Source organism: Salmo trutta, chromosome 8 (assembly GCF_901001165.1).
Source record: "Salmo trutta chromosome 8, fSalTru1.1, whole genome shotgun sequence".
NCBI classification, from domain to species: Eukaryota; Metazoa; Chordata; class Actinopteri; order Salmoniformes; family Salmonidae; genus Salmo; species Salmo trutta.
In genome coordinates, this window is record NC_042964.1 from 17,772,025 (window position 1) to 17,796,682 (window position 24,658).

At 43.9% G+C, this 24,658-nt stretch overlaps 3 protein-coding genes and 1 long non-coding RNA gene across 10 annotated transcripts; 2 read left to right on the plus strand and 2 right to left on the minus strand.

Moving 5' to 3' along the window:
* The first annotated feature begins 707 nt into the window (after positions 1–707).
* LOC115198342 (TRAF-interacting protein with FHA domain-containing protein A) lies at positions 708–5,234 on the plus strand. Of its 2 annotated transcripts, XM_029760233.1 has the most exons (3): positions 742–1,034; positions 1,964–2,018; positions 3,160–5,234. In XM_029760233.1, exon 3 carries the CDS (start codon positions 3,219–3,221, stop codon positions 3,813–3,815), a length of 597 nt encoding a protein of 198 aa, XP_029616093.1. In that variant the 5' UTR covers positions 742–1,034; positions 1,964–2,018; positions 3,160–3,218; the 3' UTR covers positions 3,816–5,234. The 2 variants fall into 2 exon arrangements, with proteins under 2 accessions (XP_029616094.1, XP_029616093.1); XM_029760234.1 differs by lacking the exon at positions 1,964–2,018 and having other exon boundaries at positions 708–1,034.
* Positions 5,235–7,137: 1,903 nt separating this feature from the next.
* On the minus strand, positions 7,138–12,672 carry LOC115198341 (RNA-binding protein 4.1). Of its 6 annotated transcripts, XR_003879212.1 has the most exons (7): positions 12,540–12,672; positions 11,597–12,024; positions 10,830–11,482; positions 9,203–9,297; positions 8,414–8,447; positions 8,067–8,215; positions 7,138–7,442 (listed from the first exon to the last, which is right to left on the minus strand). XR_003879212.1 is itself a non-coding variant. In XM_029760232.1 (4 exons), exons 1-3 carry the CDS (start codon positions 12,632–12,634, stop codon positions 10,854–10,856), a joined length of 1,152 nt encoding a protein of 383 aa, XP_029616092.1. In that variant the 5' UTR covers positions 12,635–12,672; the 3' UTR covers positions 9,698–10,505; positions 10,830–10,853. The 6 variants fall into 6 exon arrangements, 1 of the variants encoding a protein (XP_029616092.1); XR_003879213.1 differs by lacking the exon at positions 8,414–8,447; XR_003879210.1 differs by having other exon boundaries at positions 8,067–8,447.
* Positions 12,560–24,492, plus strand: LOC115198345 (uncharacterized). Its single transcript, XR_003879214.1, has 2 exons — positions 12,560–12,628; positions 24,344–24,492. It is a non-coding gene; the product is annotated as an uncharacterized LOC115198345 (long non-coding RNA).
* Positions 13,088–17,678, minus strand: LOC115198343 (cornifelin homolog A-like). Its single transcript, XM_029760235.1, has 4 exons — positions 17,569–17,678; positions 14,309–14,425; positions 13,962–14,119; positions 13,088–13,665 (listed from the first exon to the last, which is right to left on the minus strand). Exons 2-4 carry the CDS (start codon positions 14,421–14,423, stop codon positions 13,447–13,449), a joined length of 492 nt encoding a protein of 163 aa, XP_029616095.1. The 5' UTR covers positions 14,424–14,425; positions 17,569–17,678; the 3' UTR covers positions 13,088–13,446.
* Positions 24,493–24,658: the final 166 nt, after the last annotated feature.

Sequence of the window (24,658 nt, forward strand, 5' to 3'; positions counted from 1 at the left end):
TTAAGGTGTCCTTTGAAACAACAGATATTTGTGAGCGCAAGATTTCTGAACAGGTATCCTATCCGTGTCTGGACCAACATAAGTAACATTTCTTACAGTAGGTCCACTTATTCAAGGTTTAGCCCTATTAGCTCCATAACTCTGCCTAATAGTTAAACCAATCTGCCTTGATGCCTCTGCATAAGAGACATTATGAATGATTTTATATCTTTGGGCATCTCTAGCCTCTTCCTGGCATCCACCAACTGCTGTACTGTCCCCCCCCCCCCCCCCCCCCCCCCCAATTAAGAGTTGTCATTTTCAGAATCTTCCCTTGCTGATATATAAGGTCATATATTACTTTTCCGTATGGGGTTACTGAAAGTCGTAAGGAAGTTGCATGGAGCCTGCAAAACTGAAAGCATAAACAGACCTTCCCTAAAGAGATGGCGCTATTTGGGAATTCTGGAATTTCCCAAGGCAAGCAGCTATTCACTGTCAACGGTGGTGCGATGTAATATGATCAAGGCTAGAAGGTATACAACTTTTGTCAAATGAACGTCAAATGTTGACCTTTTGTGCATTTTAGCTAACACTAATCCTTTTCCTAACCTTAACCTAATTATTCTAACCTGATACGTTAATTCTCATAAACTGTTGCATAAATTCTCATAACCTTCAAATTCTCCTAACCTGTTACAAAAAGTCAAATCTGACAAAAACTGTATCCCATCTAGTCAAAACCATGAATGGTGGAGCGCGTGCTTGCTGACTCAACGGCCATCCCCTTCCTGTTGTTTTGCTCTCGGCAGTATTATCACAGTACAGTATGGTTTAGATACTCTGTTGTACTATCATAGAGAGAACATATCTTTGTTACTATCCTCCGACACCCATTATAGTTCGCACAAAGGTCGGTGCGCCAGTAGGCAGGCAATAGTTGTTGTACCCGTTCAAGTAAACAAGTCAACAGTTAGAGACCGCATACTTACTGTATGTAGTCTGATCTTTGCAGACGCTGCGTGTACAGTTGCTACAACTACCTAATTTTACAGGTAAGATATAGCCTAGAAAGTTTGGAAGTGAACATTCAGAATGGTTTTGTTGTTTGATTGAATGTCATGACATTTCAATATCAGTAAAATCTTAGACTAGTCTAGTCATGTTATTAGCTATCTAGAAAAACGTGTGCAAGAATGTTGCAGATCGAACAAATTCTTCACTTCTGACAATATAGTAGACTGGCTTTTGTGAAAAACTGTTTCCTAAAACTGTCTGAGTATGGGTTGTTCCACCAATTAGGTGTATTTTGAGTAGTGTAACATATGTTATATATATATATATATATACATATATATATATATATATATAAAGAAATAACGTTTTATTTCAACGAATTGTATTGTTATATTGTTAAAATGACTATAATATGGTAGACTGAACTTCGGCTAAAATGGACGGACCAATTTGCCCAATTTCGGACGACTATTTTTTGGGAGAAATAATGGCCACGACGGTCCTGATATCGCCCATAATTCGACAACCATGGATGTCGCGTGGGGTGGGGAGTACCTATTAAGTGCCAAATAAAGTTGACGACTTCAATTTAAATCACCCTGTGGGAACATTTTGTGACAGTAACAATTATTATTCGAGAAATGACAGTGGAAACACCTTTATGAGCAAATATTGATATAATAACCATCATATCGACGTAAACTTGGGAGTCACGCGATGATATGTTGTGTGGTCCTCCCATTACGATTCGGGAAACCATCCAGTTTATTGAACTACAGATGAAATAAATTAGGATGAATTTCACAGGGTGGTGAATGTGCACGGTGATGAGTTTGTTGCTCCTTTCCATTTCCGATAAATATCGAGGGTCTTATTCTGGTGACATGATGATCAATGCTTGACTGCTGTATGACAAATATTCTCGCTCTTTTCCATAATAATCTCATCATGTATTTTACCTGCACAGGCAACCTGCACTGTATCTGTGAGCTGTTGGCTAGAGCATACATGCCCAGACCAGAGTAAGCACATTTCATTTAACATAACCGTTTTTGTGACAAAACTATCGATAGAGTTGAAAATGTGATGGAACCACATTGAACTTTAGATTTTTATTCGGTACATGAAGAAAAAAAAAAAAAGTACATTTTGTGTGAGCTATTGTAACCGGAGAGGGACGTAAGCAACACTGTTACACTGTCATCAAGCACTGATTTTTATCTGCAACAAGTATTTTTGGTGGAAGCTCACCACTAGTGGGAAAATTCACAAACAATATTTTCTTTATGCAGATTTTATAATATTTGCATTAAAATATGTCGCCAATTGGATGGAAACCTAGCCAATGATGGTGAAAACATGAATAAATGTTGGGCTGAAGTGGGTTCCAAAAGGGTTCTTCGGCTATCCCCATAGAATAACCCTTTTTGGTTCCTGGAAGAAGCCTTTTTGGTTCCAGGTATAACTATTTTGGGTTCCATGTAGAACTCTCTGTGTAAAGGGTTCTACATGGAACTCAAATGGGTTCTACCAGGAACCAAATGGGTTTTACCTGGAACCAAAAAGGGGTCTACAAAGGGTTCTCCTGTGGCGATAGCCAAATAACCCTTTTAGGTTCTATATAGCACCTTTTTTTCTAAGAGTGTAGAGGATGCAGTGGAACATGTCAAAATGCTGAATATTGGCACTTTAGCAAGTCTTCATACATTTGTTTTTGATGTATTGTGTTTTCCATGTGGTCTATAGTAAAGAGCACTTCATTTAATATAACAGGCTTTTAAAATTCAGCATTGGTGCACAATTTCTACTTAAAATATCTAAGGCAAAAGGCACTCATTTAGTGGAACGACCCATATAAATAGGCTACATTCATAGCACAGTGAAATTACTTTCATCCACTGAGGCTGGGTGTGTGGAATGATGATGCAATTCTGACAAGTCTTCCTTAAAATGAGAACTGAAAGTATTAACAAAACAAGAGATTTTCTACTGCTTTATGGAAATACCCTGACATTTCTCCCTAGGGAATTGTGCAATAGAATGAAATGTTTTTAACTTCAGTACCCTCTGTCTGAGCTGTTATTCTATTTCTAGTAATAAGACTTATTTAGTGCCAGAATAACAAAAAGTAGTCAATTTAATAATTATCTGTTTTTCTTTCAGACCAATTGAAACTGAAAGTCAGCATCCTTTCAATTGGATAAGCCATCATAACACCCATCATGGAGCTGTCTCACACCATGGAAACAGAGGAGCTGATGACCTGCCTCCAGATCCAGCTCTACCACCCCCAGCAGGCCTCTAAGGCTCTTTACCGCCTGCTGCCCCTGGACGCCAGGCACAAGCACCCAGCTGAGGACCCCCTGAGGCTGGGCCGGGACGCCCACGGCTGCACCTTTGCCCTGGCCGACCCACGGGTCTCCCGCAAGCAGCTGGCCTTGCAGGCCTACCTCACCGCCAACAGCCCCAACATGCTGTTCTCTGTGCAGAACCTGAGCCAGAAGGGACACGTGACGGTCAACGGGTCGGAGTTGGGGTACCTGGAGAGGGCAGAGCTGCCGAATAAGGCCCTGGTCCGGTTCGGGGAGTATGAGGTGCTGATACGTCGTGAGAATGGAGAGGCAAAGGGGAGCTTTGAGGTGCAGTTTGGGGTGCTGGCAGTGCCCCCTTCCAGAGAGGTGGGCGTGCCAAGTATGGTTCCCGTCATGGATACAGGCTCAGACCATTCAACCAATGGCATCCCACCACTCATGAGCCATGGGCCGATAGAGATAGATGAGACAATAATGTACCAATCATGCAGTATGTTTCTCTCATAGACAATGATTTTCTCTTTACCTAGTAGCAGTTGTCTTTAACCTGTTAGTGATCCCTTCGTGCGCCAATCCCTTTAGCGGGGTCGATTTGACAACATCCAGTGAAATTGCAGAGCGCCAAATTCAAACTACAGACATTTCAAGATTCATGAAAATATACGTGTAATACATCAAAATAACGCTTAACTTCTTGTTAATCCAGCCGCAGTGTCAGATTTCAAAAAGGCTTTATGGCGAAAGCAGACCATGCGATTACCTGAGGACAGCGCCCCGCATACAAACACATGAAAATCATTTTCAACCAGGCAGGTGGCGACACAAAAGTCAGAAATAGCGATGTAATTCATGCCTTACCTTTGAAAATCGTCTTCTGTTGGCACTCCAAAATGACCCAGAAACATCACAAATGGTCATTGTGTTCGATAAATTTCTTCTTTATATGCCCAAAATGTCAATTTTTTTGGCACGTTTGATTCAGAAATGCACCGGTTCCAACTCGCCCAACATGACTACAAAGTATCTAATAAGTTACCTGTAAACTTGGTCCAAACATTTCAAACAGCGTTCCTAATCCAACCTCTGGTATCCTAAAATGTAAATAATCTCTAAAATTAAAGACGGGAAAAACTGTTTCCAATACCGGATAAAAACAATGTGAAGCGCGTTCCAGTTCACGTGCACCAAACAATAGAGTCCACTTGGAGTGACACTTACAATGAACAGCCCTACTTCATTTCTCAAAAGAAAAACATCAACCAATTTCTAAAGACTGGTGACATCTAGTGGAAGCCATAGGAACTGAAACCAGGTTCCTATTAAATAGGGCTTTCAATAGAAAACCATTGGAAAATACTATGACCTCAATTTTTTTCCCCCCTGGATGGTTTGTCCTCGGGGTTTCGCCTGCCAAATCAGTTCTGTTATACTCAGACATTATTTTAACAGTTTTGGAAACTTTAGAGTGTTTTCTATCCAAATCTATTATATGCATATCCTAGCTTCTGGGCCTGAGTAACAGGCAGTTTACTTTGGGCACACTTTTCATCCGGACATTTAAATACTGCCCCCTATCCCACAATATTCATGTTAAACATTGTATAATCTCTTGTGGACAGGAAGTGACAAACTTTAACACTAATTTTACTTCTGGGTAACCGAGATTACAGAATGTTTAAACTTAATCATACTGTTGACTGTATGTAGCGCCAAGCCATTTGGACCTCAAGTGTAGTTTTTCATATCACTCTGCAAGTGTTACTAAGACTGTTACGTTATTATATAAAATGTGAACTAAAGCTTTTGAATATTGCCCTTTTTCATGTAGTTCAAGTATCAGTGTTCAATGAAAGATGGGGAAGGATCATATGGTTTTGTAACTGTTTTGTAAATGTTGACTATAATAATAAAAATGTTTTTATTTGATTATTGTGTTACACGTCGTATACTTCCAAAGCCTTTAACAAGTAATTCAACTTTTATTTGCAAGGCCCCAAGGTTTCTGGACCAATCAGACGGCACTGAATGTGCTTGCATTTGGTGAAGGGTCAGGGAGGTACATACAGTGGCTTCGGGGTTGTATTCAGACCCCTTGACTTTTCCCACATTTTGTTAGGTTACAGCCTTATTCTAAAATTGATTAAATAAATAACAATTCTCAGCAATCTACACACAAGATTGATAAGGGGGGAAAAAAAACATTTTAATCCATTTTAGAATAAGGCTGTAACGTAACATTTGGAAAAAGTCAAGGGGTCTGAATACTTTCCGAATGCACTGTAGATCCAGAAATGTGTGGAGAAGTAGCGTGCCGTTTGGCCTGATCGAGGTGTCTGGGTAGCCAGGCAAAGGGCCACTAGCTCTGAGGAAGGTATGGCTCATCTGGACTTGGGCTTGGTCCTATCAGTTCTCTTGTGCTCATCCATCCGCAGGAGGTAACCCCCTGTCAGCCGATCCCCCTGGAAACAGCGATAAACCCCAGAGTTGAATGGAGAGGAACGGTGGATGAGGTAGCTGTTTCCCCCATGTGAGTGATCCAGGGAGTGGGTTCTGTTTTTTTGGAGAAGGTCCAACTTGGTTAGAGGCTATGCATCTTGTTCCCCGTATACAGGGCTGTGGACAGAAATAAAAAGAGTGAGTTATAACAAGTGGCTAGTGGGCTCAGAAATATCCAGTTATACATCATGTTCACGAATAAGCCATTATAGATGTGTTGATTGGTGTGATGACGGCGCTCCCTTAATATGACCTTACTAAAGAGCCCCTGAAGTGGAAAGGACCATCAGCTCACCTGTACACAGAGACAGAGGGACACGTAAGCAATGTCCAAGGAGGCGGTGATGTCAACAGGCTTCAGGAGTGACAGGTGGAGCATCGTTGTAGAGTGGGAACGTCATGGTCGTCATGCCGACGAGAGGTCAGGCAGTCCTGCCGACATGTCACTATGAGCTCTGGGCTCCGGACAATGGAGAAAACTTGCAACCTCCTCTCTAGACATCTCTGAACCTTCCCACATGGAAGAGCTTCCCCGGGCTTCCCCTCTCCTGTGATCACATAGTGTGTATAGCACAACCTTGGTAAAGGATAGAGGAAACTAGGAAATAGCACTTCTGAGTGTGTAACATGACACTACAACTCTTTCTGTCAGAGGGAGTAGCAAAATCAAAACAGTGGTATCAATGTATTATTAATATCATAGTATCTTCTTTCTTACCAGCATTTATGCAACTACACACCTTCTCACTCACTCAACCCTCTCCAAGTTTGCCACAGCGATTGCAACCCTGCCAGGCACCCCTGATGTAAACACCTCCACCTCCCCTAGCCTCACTGTCAAGTTCTCCCTGCATCCCAGCTCCAAACAAGCCAGGGTTACATCACCCGACTGACAGGAATAGATAAGACTCCAGAGTCATGAACCCAGGTCTCAAAGGGTGTAGTGAGGAACCAGGGCAAACCAGTGGCAGGGTTGAGGCTGAGGAAAGCCACAGTACAGGTCTTGCCAGTGCCACACTCGGCCAATGGGGGCTTCAGCAAAATAGTAAGCCACACCCCAGACAGGAGCATGACCAATAAGCTCACAGTAACAAAATCCTTTGTCCCCTAGGACTAACCTAGAGTATTTTTATGTCTGGAAAGCACCTACTCAGGAATCATATGCAGTTATTCACCATTGCATGTTGCATGGCAATGCCTCTGTACTTCCCCAGTGTTATATTAGGAAGTCCTTTACCATTCCATGATCTCATCAAACAGCTGTGATAATCATGTGAACGGTGCCTCAAAAAGAAAGAGGATATTTTGTCCATACTCAAGAAAAAGTATTCAATTATACATAAAAATAATTTATTAATTTTTGGTAGTTAGATTGGTAAATTAAATACATTGGAAAATCAGTGCTTTTAAGTAATATTTCTGCAGTTGAGCATGCAAGCAAAATCAACACTGATGGCAACAGTAAAAATCATTCACAATTTATGACTTTTTTTTTAATGGTGACAGTACATAGAAATGGTGAGCATCAAGGACAACAGTTTGCTGATGCCACTTCAACTCAAGGAGTCATCTGGTCAGCAAATGATTAGGCAGCAGTCAGAGTATTCTTTCTTCAAGCTGGTCCTGCCCAAGTCCCTCCTGAAGAAAGAAGAGATTTTTTTTTTAATAAAGTGTAATTTTCTCCCCTTTTTCTCCCCAATTTCATGATATCCAATTGCGATCTTGTCTCGTTGCTGCAACTCCCCAACGGGCTTGGGAGAGACGAAAGTCGAGTCCTCCGAAACATGACCTGCCAACCCACGTTTCTCAACACCTGCTCACTTAACCCGGAAGCCAGCTGCACCAATGTGTCGGAGGAAACACCGTTCAACTAACGACCGAAGTCAGCTTGCAGGCGCCCAGCCCGCCACAAGGAGTTGCTAGAGCGCGATGAGCCAAGTAAAGCCCCACCACCAAACCCTCCCCTAACCCGGACGACGCTGGGCCAATTGTGCGCCGTCATATGGGACTCCCGGTCACGGCCAGTTGTGACACAGCCTGGGGTTCGATCCCAGGCTGTAGTGACGCCGCAACACGGCGATGCCTTAGACCGCTGCGCCACTACAGCCTGGGGTTCGATCCCAGGCTGTAGTGACACCGCAACACGGCGATGCCTTAGACCGCTGCGCCACTCTGGAGGCCTGAAGAGATTTCTCTTTACCTCACTTTTCCCCACTGAAACATTAAACCTAAGACACAAAATGGCACAGAGAGATGTCTGACCATGATGGGCCATTGCACTTCCTGCATAAGGACCGATCTGGTAGTGGTGGCACCCATTCACAGCATACATAACCCTGAAGAGCAGTGTCAGAATATCAAGAGGAGCTGAAGTCCACTTCTGTACCAACCTCTGGAAAGAAGACCATGGCCTAGAGGGGAAGAGATGGGAGAAATAGGATGGAAGGCAAGTATCATTAAAAAGGACATGCTAAGCATTGGGGAAGTCTGTTCATCCATACAATTACAAAAATAAATATATTTAGTACATCCAACATGACACTTAGTCCAACATTTCATTACTCATACCTACATGGTTACACTATTCTGCTAAATTAATTTCACAATACCTTCCCTAGCAGAATTCCACTTCTGTACCAACCTCTTGTGTAAGGAAAGAACAAGAGGCCGAGATGTGGGGGATGGGAGCAATAAGATGGGAATTAGTTGGATAGAAAAGGATACAAAAAGATACTAAGCATGGGCAAAGTATGTCATCAAATGGGACTTAAAGGTACTAAACATAGGATTTTTATTGCATTGTAATTTCAGAAAATGTCCATAATATATCTGCCGCTAATAGCGGAATGATAGTGTTTGAGTATTACTTACCCGCTAGCGTTGGCTGTGATATTCGCCTATCATTTGGGAAAGCTGTTTGACTTTGACCATCTAAATCCCTGCGAAATATCATTTAAAAAACAAAGAGTTTTTACAGCTGTTTGAAGCTGAACTTTTGTTTCACTGAAAAGATTTTTCACAGCAATTTAGATTGTACAATGAGTCGCTTCACTATTCAGTGCTTATTTTCTCACAAACTCAAATTGAGCGAACAGTGTAGAGTTTTACCAACCAGGAAATGACAGAGCGATTTCCACTAGGTAAACAGCCAGTCAGAAAAGCTTTCCCATTTTGACAACAAGTGCCGCTTCAACGGGGAAACCAATAGACGAATAGCACAGCAAATCACAACACTGGCGGGTATGTAATACTGTGAAACACTGTCATTCCACTATTACTGCAGATATTATGGAAAACCTGAAATTACAATGCAAAAAAAACTAAAAAACAATCCTGTGTAGCACCTTTAAAGTACAATAAATCATAGTTCTGTATAAATGACCTTAATTGAACATTACCTCCACATGTCCATATTGTAGGATACAGCAAGACAGCACGACCGTCTCCTACATTGTGTCCACAACACCTATCCACAGATCATGGTTCTAACAACCTACAAAAAGCAGAAGTGCTAAGAATACCAGGGCTTATCGTCCTATGTATCATGGGAGAGGGCATTAGTTAGATCACTAAGCCAAAACATGACATTTATTTAAGAGAATGATGGTGAAGAACATGGTAGGGTATGCAGTGGTTGAAAGATGGGAACTGTGACATTGTAAAATTAAGCACCTTCAGAGTTCGCAAGAGATTATACATTTGCCATCGCAAAGAAAAAGATGGTAATTTCCCCACTACTTTGAATATAAATTAAACATTGAAAAGCGTATTTTTCAGAATGGACCGAAATGCCATAGATTAAGTTAGTGCTGCTGCATATTGGCTTTCACTGACTGCAATGAGCATTGTCATGAAGCGCCTATAATAACGAGGAAAGATGGGGAAGTTCAAAGTGACGATAGTTCAAATCTGTTTATTAAAAAGCTTTGAAATCAAAAATGGCATCTGTAAAGAAAAGAAAACCATACATAAAACGCAGCTTTGGGGTATCTAGGTATGTAAATCGGCATATAATTAAACACAAAATGTCTAACAAATCAAATTTGCATAGGTAGTTAAATCACTACGCTAACAGTTGCGTCGCAAAACGTCTTGAATACTGGTAAGTACCACCCAAAACCAAGATCACACCAGTTAAAGCGATATTACACTAACACGTTGTTGGACTGATTATGCAAATGAGTGTGTGGTTTATTAATCAAACTGAAGCTAGATACAGCTCTGAAAAAGACATCTGCAGAATCTTCGTAACATTCATGTTTACCAAAATTACATGGATTGCTATTTAATTAACATTCAAATAGTCCCTTCATGAATATCACAGTTTAGAGGGTTTGTATCCATGAAAATGATTTTATGAAGGAAGAAATTTTATGTTAGGTCTCAGGCCAACATAGAGCCCTTAGGAGTACTGCGTCATTTCAAAATAGAATAACACCTCAAAAATACAGTAACCCCCTCTGCCTTTATCCTTTGCCCCAAAACAGCTTATGAACCTCGAACAATAAAATCAAGCAGAACAAATGTAAAACAGTTCAAGAAAGAGGACGAAACCGTAGACAAAAGCGTATTTTTTGTATGGGTGCCCGCAAGCAATAGAGTATCTTCCAGTAAGTCGCAGGTGAACGCAACGCCACAGACGAAGGGGGGGTATAGTGCCACGTGCATCAGGAGACGACGATCTTGTCGGATAATTTAACCCTGGAAAGAGAGCAAACCACACAAGTCAAGCGCATTTTACTCATGGAGGAACGCGCTGAGGTTCATTAAAACTTCCAGCATTCTTTAAAAGGCATATTACGATTTTACATTGTTCAGTTGAAGCAGATTTGGAGAGTTTGTAAAAAGCTAAGGATATGGTGAAACAATGCATTTGGAGCTTTTCTAGTCTGGTATTTTAAGCGAGACACTGAACGTCAATGCGAGGAGTCACCCCTAATTCAAACCTTCCACTCCCCATTGTTTTAAGTGAGCTAGATATGAAGTGTAATTGCATAGTGTACTATCCTGTTTCTGATATCTCACCTTGAGTCAAGCACCAGTGTGCGTTCAATACGAGTAGCGGGCAGGAGGCGGCAGAGGCACCCTCTCAGCATAGGGGTCTCTGGTACGTGGTACACTGTACATCGCTGGCCTGGACAGAGGAGAGAGCCGAGAGCGCTCATAGGAGTAGCCGTTACCTGCGGGGGGCATGGGGGGAGGGGGTCTTCTGATGGGACTGCGATCACGGGCATAGTAGGAGGATGGAGGAGGGAGGGGGCGACGCTCGTACGGGTTGATGGAGGCCCCAAGGCGCTCCCTAACCATGGCAGAAGGGGGTGGTGGTGGAGGGGGTATGGAGCCAACACGCCTATCATCTCCATAGCCTGAAAGGCCACCGTAAGGGGCAGGGCGCGCTCTGTACTTCTCATAGTAATCGACCACCCCGTAGCTTTCTCTCTCACGCTCATAAGCACGCTCTGGGGGGTAAGGGGCTCGTCTAGGGGGAGGTGGTGGTGGAGGGGGGCCAGGGTAACCCCCTGACATGCGACCTCTGTAATAAGGGGGCTCACGCAACCCCCTGTCCCCAGGGTAGCCACGGGGTGGTGGCCAGTATCCACCCCTATCTGGTGGGGGGCCGTAATCCTCTTCCTCCCCTCTGGGACGGCTTTTTGACATCTGAACGTGAATCCGTTTGCCTAAAGAGGAAAACCATGATTAACAGTCAGACAGTGACATGACAAAGTCCATATTTAACTTCAGGACTTTCCAACGGTTCAATCATAAATCTTAAATTAGGGTAATTTTCTTACCTTGGAAGTCCGTGTTGTCTAATCCCTTTATGGCATCCTTGGCCTCATCTGAGTTGGACATGTGGATGAATGCGAAATTTTTTATGATGGCACATTCTGTCACTGTTCCATACTCCTCGAACAGAGTGCGGAGCTCATCGCCGTTTCCTTTCTCCACATTGGCCACATGAAGTTTCACTGGACCCTGGTTCTTCCCCCTGCTCGGCTCCACATTGATTGGCCTGCCATGAAGCTTGAAGAGGTGCAGGCTGCGGATGGCTTTGGTTGCAGACTTGCGGTCATCCATGTGGACAAACGCGTAGTTTTTGAACTTTGCACATTCTGTCACTGTGCCATGTTCAGTAAACAGGGCCTCAATCTCATCCTTTTCGACCTCGTTAGGGAGGTTTCCAATAAAGATCTTCACCATCTTTATGTTAACGCAGAGCCTGTGAGAGAGAAGAGGCATGTCAATATACCAGTTAGGCTGCAAATAAAGTCGTGATGTCAAGTGAGTGGGCGGCATGGACAGGAAGTGCAATGGTTAACGTTAGGTTAGCTAGCTAACTAGTGCGATTTAATTCAAACTGGCCGAACAATTACTGTACACTAGTTAGACAAAGATTGTTCAACGTCTATGTTCAATGTCTAAGTTCACATTTCTAAAGTCTGGCAAGCTGTTGTCTGGTAAGCAAAGTTAGCTATGGAATATCGAAAGTAGGCAAGACTTCATCACAGCGTCGACTGGGTGGCTAACGACGTTAGCAAGCCAACTTAGCTAATGTTAGCTAGCTAGCTAAGGACGTTAGCTATGATAGTTAACTAGCTAGCTCAATATAACGACCAAAATAAAAATGGCAAATTCATGCAATACAATTATCGTAAAGCAAGTTCAGACAGTTAATTTGGCATAAAAATATAGAAATAAAGAATACATTGCTGTAGTAAGAATCCACAAACTCACCTCACTGCTACTAGGACGACGACACACGTTAACGTTACACCAACCCTTCTTCTATGCGTATAATGGCGGTCCACAAACAAACGTTTGAGGTGCATGAAGCCGATATAACACCTCACGTCCGTTTTTTTTAACAATGCAACAAGTCCCGCCCACCAACAAGTTTGATTGGTGAATGGTCTTGCCAGTAAAGTATTCTCCGTCAAATATGCAGCTTGATTGGACAAACTGGCAAAAAAATATATAATTTACGGAGGAGAAAAAAGGGATTAGTTCGTTTTACAAGGCCCGGTGCTCCGGGTAGGTAGAGTTAGGTTATTTTAGACCATTCCATTGGCCTTTAAGTGAACACTCCACTTAAACCGGGGAACCGAACCATTCAAAACGAACTGGCCCAATCACAACAAAGTGATTTTCAAATTAATCTTCCGGTAAATCGACTCAACTTTGCTCTTCTTTTTTCAACCCATGTGCTGCTCAGTGCTAACCAATGTAAATAGGTGCTCACACATCTCAGTATACCTAGACCCAAATAATTCATTTTCAGACAATTAAAGTTACAATATTTTATTAATTACATTAATATTCTCTAAAGTACAAAATTGGTATGGTACATGAATCAGATACCGTAGTTGCATGGTTGTGTTAATCGTGTCATTTTAAGTATTAGCGTCTAACAAGCTATATAAAACACTAAGGACGTTTATATTTTAATTCATTCATTGCAATCATTGTCATTCTGATAGTGTTATGATTTCCTGATAATGTTATGATTTCTCTAAAAGTGTTTGCTTTTCTATCATTTTTTTAAACAGATACCTATGTGATGCACTGTTGGCTGGCTGTGCTGCCTGTTTCACATTCTAGAATGGCACTCATCCACAACCCCCTCATTTATCTCTTGCTTATGCTAGCTATATTGTGGCGCGGAGGGGTAGAGTCCTACAGGCATAGGCTGTAGAGACATAGAGGGGTGAGGGGCTTGAGGGGGATACATGTTGATCTGGACAGGGGATGGGACATTGACGAGGAGGAGAGGGCGCTGACGTAACTTCAGCTCTCGGGCCATCTGGCACCAGGCACAGGGGGTGCAGCAGGTGACCAAGAGGCAGTCGTTGCACATGGTCCCCTACAGTCGGTGGTGGTAGGTGGGGAGGATATGAGACAGATATTAATTAGACAGATGGGTTGTCAGATCATGTGAATACAGTGAATTTCATTGCCATGATCACATCTCTTCTACTGGCATTATTCAATGATATAATATATGCCATTGGCCCTATTATTGCAGTCATCGTGATTATGTATTTATTGATCTTGTCTAGCATCACCTGACAGCTCTGTGTGTATGAGGCACTAGTTAATTGTATAATAGGAGATGTTACGATATCAGCGAAGAGTAATGTCAGGGGTGTTTCACTCTACCCGGATGCGGTATCTCTCCCTCATGGTGCTCCGGAGGGCCAGAGAAGCAACTGGGACCCAGTAGATGAAAATGTCCAGCAGGGGGAGACAGAAACACTCCCCAAAGTCTGTACTGGTCTGACATCTCTGACAGCATGGGCACCAGAACCCCAAGCAACCTGACAGGAGACAGACAGACAAAGTTACTCACACACGCATCCACACACATGGACACACACACACATGGACACACATGGACACACACACACACACACACACACACACACACATACACACACACACACACACACACAGACACACAGACACACAGACAGACACACACACACAGACTCATTAAATACACTCACAGATATTCATGTCGTCACAACAGTCAAAGATGCTGCTGCTCCACACCTCACTCTTTATGTCAGCAGGGGACCGAAACATGCTTGGCTGTACGCTCACTACAGGCTGGACTGCCATCACTATGGATATACAGAGGACAATGCAAATCAAAAGCACTGCCAGAGATCTGCCCAGGTAATATGGAGTTGAGTTATATGAGGAACTGAAAATAATATACATGAATATACATGCACATGAGTCATGCTGATTAAATTAAATTGTATTTTTGTTATCAGGTTATTCTGCTATTCAGCTAAGATACTCCTGGAATTTAAACTTCTGAGATCACAAAAAAATACATCTGTAACGCCCTGGCCATAGAGAGGGGTTTTTTGTTCTTTATTTTGGTTAGGCCAGGGTGTTACATTGGGTGGGCGTTCTATGTTCCTTTTTCTATGTTTTTGTATTTCTTTGTTTTGGGCCGTGTGTGTGTGTGGCTCCCAATCAGGCACAGCTGAAGTTCGTTGTTGCTTATTGGGAGTCACACATAAGGAGCATGTTTTTCCATTGGGTTTTGTGGGTAATTGTTTCTGTTCAGTGTGTTACCTGTCAGTACTGTTTGGCTGTCGGGTTTTTTGTATCGTGTTCTTACGTAATTAAATATTCATGATGAACACTAACTCCGCTGCACCTTGGTCTACTCTCTCTTCAGACAGCCGTTACAGAATTTCCCACCACAAGAAGACCAAGCAGCGGAGTAAGTAGCAGAGCAAGGTTAAGAACCAGGAGAAAAGCTATCTGGAGTCGTGGACTTGGGAGGAAATCCTGGATGGGAAAGGACCATGGGCTCAAGCGGGGGATTATCGCCGCCCGCAATGGGAAATAGAAGAGTCGAGAGCTGAGAGGCGCTGGTACGAAGATAGGGAGCGCAACGGACACGGGAGGCAGCCCACCCCAAAAAAATTTGGGGGGCACACAGGGAGATTGGCGGAGTCAGGCTGTAGACCTGAGCCAACTCCTCGTGCTTACAGGAGGCAGCGCAGTACTGGTCAGACACCGTGTTATGCGGTAAAGCGCACGGTGTCCCCAGTACGCGTTCATAGCCCGGTGCGCTATAGGCCAGCCCCCCGCAAGTGCCATGTGAGTGCAGGCATCGAGCCAGGACGGGTTGTGCCAGCTCAGTGCGTCTGGTCTCCAGTGGGCCTTTTCGGGCCAGGGTATCCTGCACCGGCTCTGCGCACTGTGTCTCCAGGGCGCTGGGAGGGTCCAGTTCGCCCAATGCCTGCTCTCCGCCCATGCCGGGCCAAAGTGGGCAGTCAGCCTGGAGTATGGGTAAAGAGCGTAAAGGCTAGAACTCCAGTGCTCCCCCACAGCCCGGTTTATCCTGTGCCTCCTCCTCGGACCAGGCCTCCAGTGGATCTCTCCAGCCTGGTCCGTCCTGTGCCACCTCCCAGGACTAGGCCTCCAGTGGGTCTCCCCATCCTGGTTAAGCCTGTGCCTCCTCCTCGGACCAGGCCTCCAGTGGGTCTCCCCATCCTGGTCCGTCCTGTAACACCTCCCAGGACTAGGCTTCCAGTGGGTCTCCCCATCCTGGTTAAGCCTGTGCCGCCTCCTCGGACCAGGCCTCCAGTGGGTCTCCCCATCCTGGTCCGTCCTGTGCCGCCTCCTAGGACTAGGCCTCCAGTGGGTCTCGCCAGTCCAGAGCCGCCAGAGCCGCCCGCCAGTCCGGAGCCACCAGAGCCGCCCGCCTGTCCGGAGCAGCCAGAGCCGCCGCCCGCCTGTCCGGAGCCGCCAGCCCGCCTGTCCGGAGCCGCCAGAGCCGCCCGCCCGCCTGTCCGGAGCCGCCAGAGCCGCCCGCCCGCCTGTCCGGAGCCGCCAGAGCCGCCCGCCCGCCTGTCCGGAGCCGCCAGAGCCGCCCTCCCGCCTGTCCGGAGCCGCCAGAGCCGCCCGCCTGTCCGGAGCAGTCAGAGCCGCCCGGTGAGTCCTGCGCCTAGGGCCAGGCCTCTTACATGTCTCCTCAGCCTGGTGAATCCTGGGTCAGTGCTGCCGGAGCCGCCAGGGACGCACGCCAGCCGGGCGCAGCCAGGGATGCCCGCCAGCCGGGCGCAGTCAAGGTCGCCCACCAGACCTTCGGCGCGGCCAGGTGTGCCACCTAAGAGGGCGACGCCGAGAGTGGAGCAGAGGCCACGTCCCTCACCTGAGCTGCCGCCGTAAGAAGGCCCACCCGGACACTCCCCTTCAGTGTCAGGTTTTGCGGCCAGAGTCCGCACCTTGAGGGGGGGGGGTTCTGTAACGCCCTGGCCATAGAGAGGGGTTTTTGTTCTTTATTTTGGTTAGGCCAGGGTGTTACATTGGGTGGGTGTTCTATGTTCCCTTTTCTATGTTTTTGTATTTCTTTGTTTTGGGCCGTGTGTGGCTCCCAATCAGGCACAGCTGAAGTTCGTTGTTGCTGATTGGGAGTCACACATAAGGAGCATGTTTTTCCATTGGGTTTTGTGGGTAATTGTTTCTGTTCAGTGTGTTACCTGTCAGTACTGTTTGGCTGTCGGTTTTCTTGTTTTTTGTATCGTGTTCTTACGTAATTAAATATTCATGATGAACACTAACTCCACTGCACCTTGGTCTACTCTCTCTTCAGACAGCCGTTACAACATCTCCTTTCACTATTGCCAGAGGGAGCAGGTCAGTAGCTAATACAACAGTGTTTATTGGTTGGTATGACGATCTAAAACTCTAGTAGCAGGCTGGTTGTCAGGAAGTATGTGTATACTCGGCTCAAAGGGGCGGGTCTGGTCTTTTCACAGTAAACAGAAGAACAGAAGCACGTCTCCTCCCCTTCAATTCATCTCTAGGGAACAGGTAGTTTTGCTAGTCAGACAGGTTGCCTCCCACATTAACAATGTTCTAGCATTCACTAGTGCTGTTGCCTATGTGTTGCTCTAGGTCTGGGATTTTAGAGACTTCGAAACTGGTCTCTCAGAGCACTCAAAACAATTGTGGTGTGGTTATAAACTGGTTTAGGTACTCACAGAATGGGTCAACTTTGTGTGCGGTTAATGTTCTGATCTATTGTAAATGTCATAGATTTTCTGCTATGATAACTTTAGCATTTACTTTGAGTATTACTATATGCAATGACAGCGTTCAGTCTTATCTTATCAACAGCTCTACAGCTGAATGTAAAGTTATTATTTCAAAAGCAAAAACAACATCCATCATTTATTTCACATACAAATTACCTTACCTGTCTTATCAAAGAACCACAAAATACATCTCAGCCTACCTGCTAGAGGTGATGGTCAGGTCTACGGCGTGTCTCGGAGGGGTGGAGATGCAGAAAACAAGGCTGGATACACAGAATCCAATTCACATGGATGGATGGGTCGACACACAGCTAATGATATCTCAGGTGAGCACAGGTTAGTGTATACCTGAGGTTCTCTCTGGCAACCAAATGTATGGTGGGTGGAACCTGTGTGTGTGTGTGTCACTATCACTCGTGAAATTTGTATTGTCATAGGGGAGAGTGGGGTAAGAGTTCATCTTTTACATTTAGAAGCGCTACATCAAGGGAAATGCAGTATTCTTTCTAACAAAGATATCTACATTGAACAAAAATATAAACTCAACATGCAACAATTTCAAAGATTTTACTGAGTTACAGTTCATATATGGAAATCAGTCAATTAAAATAAATAAATTAGGTCATAATCTAAGGATTGCACATGAATGACAAGTGAAAACAGATATGCATCTGTACCTTTAAAAAGAAGGTGGGAACGTGGATCCGAAAACCAGTCAGTATCTGGTGTGACCATCATTTGCCTCAGACAGCGCAACACATCTCTTTCATTTAGAGTTGATCAGGCTGTTGATTGGGGTCTGTAGAATCTTTTCCCAATCCTCTTCAATGGCAGTGCAAATTTGCTGGATATTGGCGAGAACTGGAACACGCTGTCGTACACATCCATCCGAAGCATCCCAGACACGCTCAATGCCTCTTGAGATTGCAGGCCATGGAGGAACTGGGACGTTTTCAGCTTCCAGGAATTGTGTCCAGATTCTTGCAATATGGGGCCATGCATTATCATGCTGAAACATGAGGTGATGGCAGTGGATGAATGACACAACAATGGGCCTCAGGATCTCGTCATGGTATCTCTGTCCATTAAAATTGCCATTAATAAAATGCAGCTTATGCCTGCCCAAACCATAACCCCACCACCCCATGGGTCACTCTGTTCACAATGTTGACATCAGCAAACCACTGACCTACACAATGCCATGCACGCTGTCTGTCATCTGCCCGGTACAGTTGAAACGGGGATTCATGGAATTCTCCAGGCCATCGAAGGTGAGCATTTGCCCACTGAAGTCGGTTACGACGCCGAACTGGTTAAGACCCTAGTGAGGACGACTGGTCTCAGATGATCCGGCAGGTGAAGAAGTCGGATGCGGAGGTCCTGGGCTGGAGTGGTTACACGTGGCCTGCGGTTGTGAGGCCGGTTGGACCTAATGCCAAATTCTCAAAAATGATGGAGGCGGCTTATGAAAGGGAAATTAACATTCAATTCTCTGGCAACAGCTCTGGTGATCATTCCTGCAGTCAGCATGCCAATGGCACGCTCCCTCAAAACTTTAGACCTTTGTGGCATTGTGTTATGTGACAAAACTGTACATTTGTTTAGTGTCTCTTTATTGTCCCCAGCACAAGGTGCACTTGTTTAATGATCATGCTGTTTTAATCAGCTTCTTGATATGCCACACCTGTCAGGTGGATGGATTATCTTGACAAAGGAGAAATTCTCATGAAGAGGGATGTAAACAAATTTGTGCACAAAATTTGAGAGAAATAACCTTTTTGTGCGTATGGAAAATGTATTTTATTTCAGCTCATGAAACATGGGACCAACACTTTACATGTTGCGTTCATATTTTTGTTCAGTTTACATATATTTCAGAATGTTGTGTACATCTGGAAAAAAATCAGAATTCATGTAAACACAACAGTTTTGAAAACATAGCTTGTCCAAAGAAAGTGGTCTCTTGGCACAAAACATTAAGGACACCTGCTCTTTCGATGACATAGACTGACCAGATGAATCCAGGTGAAAGCTATGATCCCTTATCGATGTCACTTGTTAAATCCATTTCAATCAGTGTAGATGAAGAGGAGGAGACAGGTTACAGAAGGATTTTCAAGCCTTGAGATAATTGAGACAAGCATTGTGTATGTGTGCGCCATTCAGAGGGTGAATGGGCAAGACAAAAGATTTAAGTGCCTTTGAACGGGGTATGATAGTAGGTGCCAGGCGCATTGGTTTGTGTCAAGAAATGCAACGCTGCTGGATTTTTCACGCTCAACATTTTCCCATGTGTATCAAGAATGGTCCACCACCAAAAGAACATCCGGCCAATTTGACACAACTGTGGGAAGCATTGGAGTCAACATGGGGAAGCATCCCTGTGGAATGCTTTCGACACCTTGTAGAGTCAGTCCATACCCATGCAAATTGAGGCTGTTCCGAGGACAAAATATTAGGAATGTGTTCCAAATTAAGGTGTTCCTAATGTTTGGTATACTCAGTGTAGATCTCTTTGTTCAATATCACTTACCCTTCCATTTCTTGACCAGTTGTTTGGGACAGGGCTGTTGTTTCGATGTGCCAATTCATAGGCAAGTTCTCAGCATTTCAGGCTACTAAGCCCATTGGTATTTTGTATTTTTGTATTTATTATGGATCCCCATTAGTTCCTGCCAAGGCAGCAGCTACACTTCCTGGGGTCCAGCAAAATGAATTAAATTACAATACATTCACAACTGATTTCACAACCCATTTTTGCACCAAACAGAGCTGTCTGTTTGAACTACTGGCACACAGTTCGAACACCCATACATACCCCACAAGACATGCCACCAGAGGTCTCTTCACATCCCCGGCTGTTCCATAAGGTGTATTTTTATCTGTTTTTTAATCAAATTTTACTGCTAGCTTGAGTTACTTGATGTGGAATAGAGTTCCATGTAGTCATAGCTCTATGTAGGACTGTGTGCCTCCCATAGTCTGTTCTGGACTTGGGGACTGTGAAGAAACCTCTTGTTGTCACAGATCCCCCTGGTACTGCTGCTCATTCCATTCACCAGCTCCGGAGGTCTACGTCACCGGCCTTCTAGGCGTCACTGAACTGGATTCATTACCAGCAACCCCGGACTGTCTTGTCTCAATTCGCACACCTGGTTCCCATTCCCCCTGATTAGTATGTGGATATATGTGCCCTCTGTTCCCCATTGTCCTTGTCGGTTATTGTTACCATGTCCGTTGGTCTTGTGAGCACCTGTGCTGTTGTATTGGCTTCCATGCTATGTGTTATTGTGCACTTGTTTTATGGGTCTTGTCCTGTGTATTATTTAGAGGTTTACACCTCGCTCTTTTGTTTGGGTGGAGAAATTAAAACCCCCTATTACGTATTCCTGCGCTTGTCTCCTATCATTATACAGCGTGACACTTTTTGCATGTCTTGTGGGGTATGTATGGGTGTCCAAGCTGTGTGCCAGTAGTTCAAACAGACAGCTCGGTGCATTCAACATGTCAATACCTCTCACAAATACAAGTAGTGATGAAGTCAATCTCTCCTAGACTTTGAGCCAGGAGAGATCCCCATCCTAGCTACTGTTGTATCAATGTGTCTTGACCATGACCGTTTACAATCCAGGGTTACTCCAAGCAGTTTAGTCACCTCAACTTGCTCAATTTCCGCATTATTCATTGCAAGGTTAAGTTGAAGTTTAGGGTTTAGTGAATGATTTGTCCCAAATACAATGCTTTTAGTTTTGAAATATTTAGGACTCACTTATTCCTTGCCACCCATTCTGAAACTAACTGCAGCTCTTTGTTAAGTGTTGCAGTCATTTCAGTTGCTGTAGTAGCTGACGGGTATATTGCTGAGTCATCCGTATGCACAGACACACTGGCTTTACTAAAATGTCGTTTCGTAAAGATTGAAAAAAGTACAATGAAACTGGTCTATGAGATTCTTGATATATTTTGCGAGCTCACACCCAATGTCATCAGATAAGACCTTGAGTGCCTCTGCTACTCTATCATAGCCTATCTTTCGCACCAGTACATTTGTATTTTTTTGTCAATGTACCTCTTCAGTGTCATGGTCTATTTTTCATCCCTTGCTGCTGCTAGAATGGAATTCTTCCCTTCTCTCACTACCTTGGTTGCTCTCTCAAGAACCTCAAGAGGGGCTAGACCCCTTCTTGTTTTGTGTTTGTATACATTGAAGATGCATGACGATGTCTGCTCTGAAAGAATAAAAATGCACTATCTTGAGTTTATACGCATGACACTGCAAAAACACTATGCATATTATGCATAAAACGGACAAAATGTAATCATCATTTGTATTGGGTATGGCGGCCATTGGCTCAATTTAACCCAAGGCAAACATTTTGACTCTATTAGCCAACACCGCTACAAGGATGCACTTTCATGCTAGGTTTAGGACCTGATATTGTAACTTATAGAGACCCCAACTGATGTACAAAACAATCTACTTTGGTTTAAATACAAGCACCATGAACCATATAACACAAATTAATTTGACTTTGTGAAAATCCGACGTGTCTTCAGCTCCCGAGACATCTGACACGAGGCACAAAGCCTGCAGAATGTGACCACTAGGCAGTTATCACACATTGACCCCTATAGGGGAGAGAGAGAGAACTTCAGGAACAGGTCAGGGACCTGTCTGTAATGGACAGTTGTGATGACATTCAGTCCACTACCCACCCAATAGGGCAGCGCACAATTGGCCCAGCGTCGTCCGGGTTAGGGTTTGGCCGGGGTTGGCCAATTTAAAAAATTGTCTGCCGGTCATACAGAGAGAGAATTTAAAACTAGAACTAGGGCTAACTAAAGGTTTTCCCGGTCAGGTTACTTGGTCAGGAAAAACTTGTGGCTGTAGTTGTCATGACACCTGTTGTATTTAACTGGATGTGGTAACTCTCCCTCATAGAGCTACTCATAGACAGAGCAACAAATGGGACTGGGGCACAGTAGAACACGTCCAGCAGGGGGAGACAAGCACACTGGCCAAGCTCACTGGCCTTGAGACACCACAGACAACAGGAGCACCAGGAGCCACAGCATCCTGTCGGAAGGATTGGGTGTTTATGAGGTTATAGTTCAACAGAGTAAAGAGAGCTGATGAAGCCTTCTTACCTGATCATAATTTGAGTTAATTTCAATATGGTAGGACTGTCCCTCAGAGAGACAGACAGACAGACAGACAGACAGACAGACAGACAGACAGACAGACAGACAGACAGACAGACAGGTTTTTGCTCTACAGATGCCCATGTCTTCACAGCAGGCAAAGAGACCACTGCTCCAACGTCTGCCATCTCTGCTAAGACCACAAAATGTCTAGAAGGAAAATACCACTTTTTGAGTTTTATGCAGGCTATTAGATTTGATGTTGTGATCACAGGAGGTTGGTAACACCTTAATTGGGGAGGACGGCTTGTGGTAAAGGCTGGAACGGAATTAGTGGAATGGTATTAAATACTGTACATCAAACACATGGTTTCCATGTGTTTGATGCCATTCCATTTGCTCCGTCCCAGACAGGATTACGAGCCATCCTCCCCTCAGCAGCCTCCACTGGTTGTGATCCAATACCATAATCATCACATTGTTGTACACTGTACATTAACTTGTAACAGCCAAAACACTATTGTACATCAATCAAATTAAATCAAATGTATTTAAAAGGCCCTTTTTAGATCAGCAGATGTCACAAAGTGCTAGATTTATATGAACTGAAATGGCACCTTGGCATAAACCAAACACAGAATCGTTAATCAATCTTGATTTCTAGCACACGGATAGGTGTCCATTTTGTGCAACACAGTAATGTCTTTGCTGTCATATGTATGTAACAGTCCATGTAACAACATCAGAGAGTTAACAAGGAAAAATGACCCACCTATTGAGAGGTCAGTGCTGGTCTTGACTTGGGGACTGTCAGGTGTTAATATGGAGGTGATTGCGAGGGATCAAAAGTGCCTTGTTACATACTACGTTACTGTTAAGGGCAGCCCATTTACTATTGTCTGTGTATGTCACCCTTTACTAATGTATTTGCTAATATTTACTGACTCTGAAAGCCATGGCTGCAAGCCTACGCCCTGAGATTGAATAAATATCAGCAATATGGTATTATGCCTTATTATGTGGTTGTGGGTGGAAACTATTGGTGGGGGAAGGGGGAGTTTCCCCCATGCTATATCAAGTGTTTGGGTTTAAGAAAAGCTCTCTCTAAGCCTATATGTGAATGACTAAATTATCAATCATACTATGGGAATATACTCTTACGTAAGAGTAAAATGGGCCCAAATCTATCATTGGATGCAATGGATGCTTGTTGAGCTTGGTCAACCAACCATAGAAAAGCCTTGAGGAAATCTGAGAGCAGACCTCTTTAGTTGACTGAGCTGATGTCTGAAATGGCTGAACTGGACATGCAGTACCCCACTGGACACAAAATGGTTGAATCAATGTTGTGATGAGGAATCTATGTAGAAAATACATTGGATTTGAAAAAGTTATCACTGTTGTTTTATTTTGATGGTGTTTGTTTTGTTTTGAGGGTGACATTTCAACCGCTATTGTTATTTACTGCTGCTCTTTAATTATTTGTCATTCTTACTTTGTTTTGTTGGTATTTTCTTAAAACTGCATTGTTGGTTAAGGGCTTGTAAGTAAGCATTTCGCTGTTGTATTCGGCACCTGTGACAAATACGATTTGATTTGATTTGATCATTGTAACAAATTTTCAACATAGACAAACCTTGAATAAAATATGTTTATTTTTGGATGAAATGGAGACATGAATCCAACATATCAATTATTCATTTATAGACAAACTGGATTTTGAATTGTGTTTGGTTGTCAATGCAACCAAATGTCAACATTTAAAGGAGATCTTCTGCTTGGATAGTTCATGAACAGGTCAGGATAATGGCGGTCCACAAACAAATGTTTGAGGTGCATGAAGCCGATATAACACCTCACGTCCGTTTTTTTTAACAATGCAACAAGTCCCGCCCACTAACAAGTTTGATTGGTGAATGGCCTTGCCAGTAAAGTATTCTCCGTCAAATATGCAGCTTGATTGGACAAACTGGCAAAAAAAATATTGAATTTATGGAGGAGAAAAAAGGGATTAGTTCGTTTTACAAGGCCCGGTGCTCCGGGTAGGTAGAGTTACGTTTTTTTAGACCATTCCATTGGCCTTTAAGTGAACTCTCCACTTAAACCGGGGAACCGACCCATTCAAAACGAACAGGCCCAATCACAACA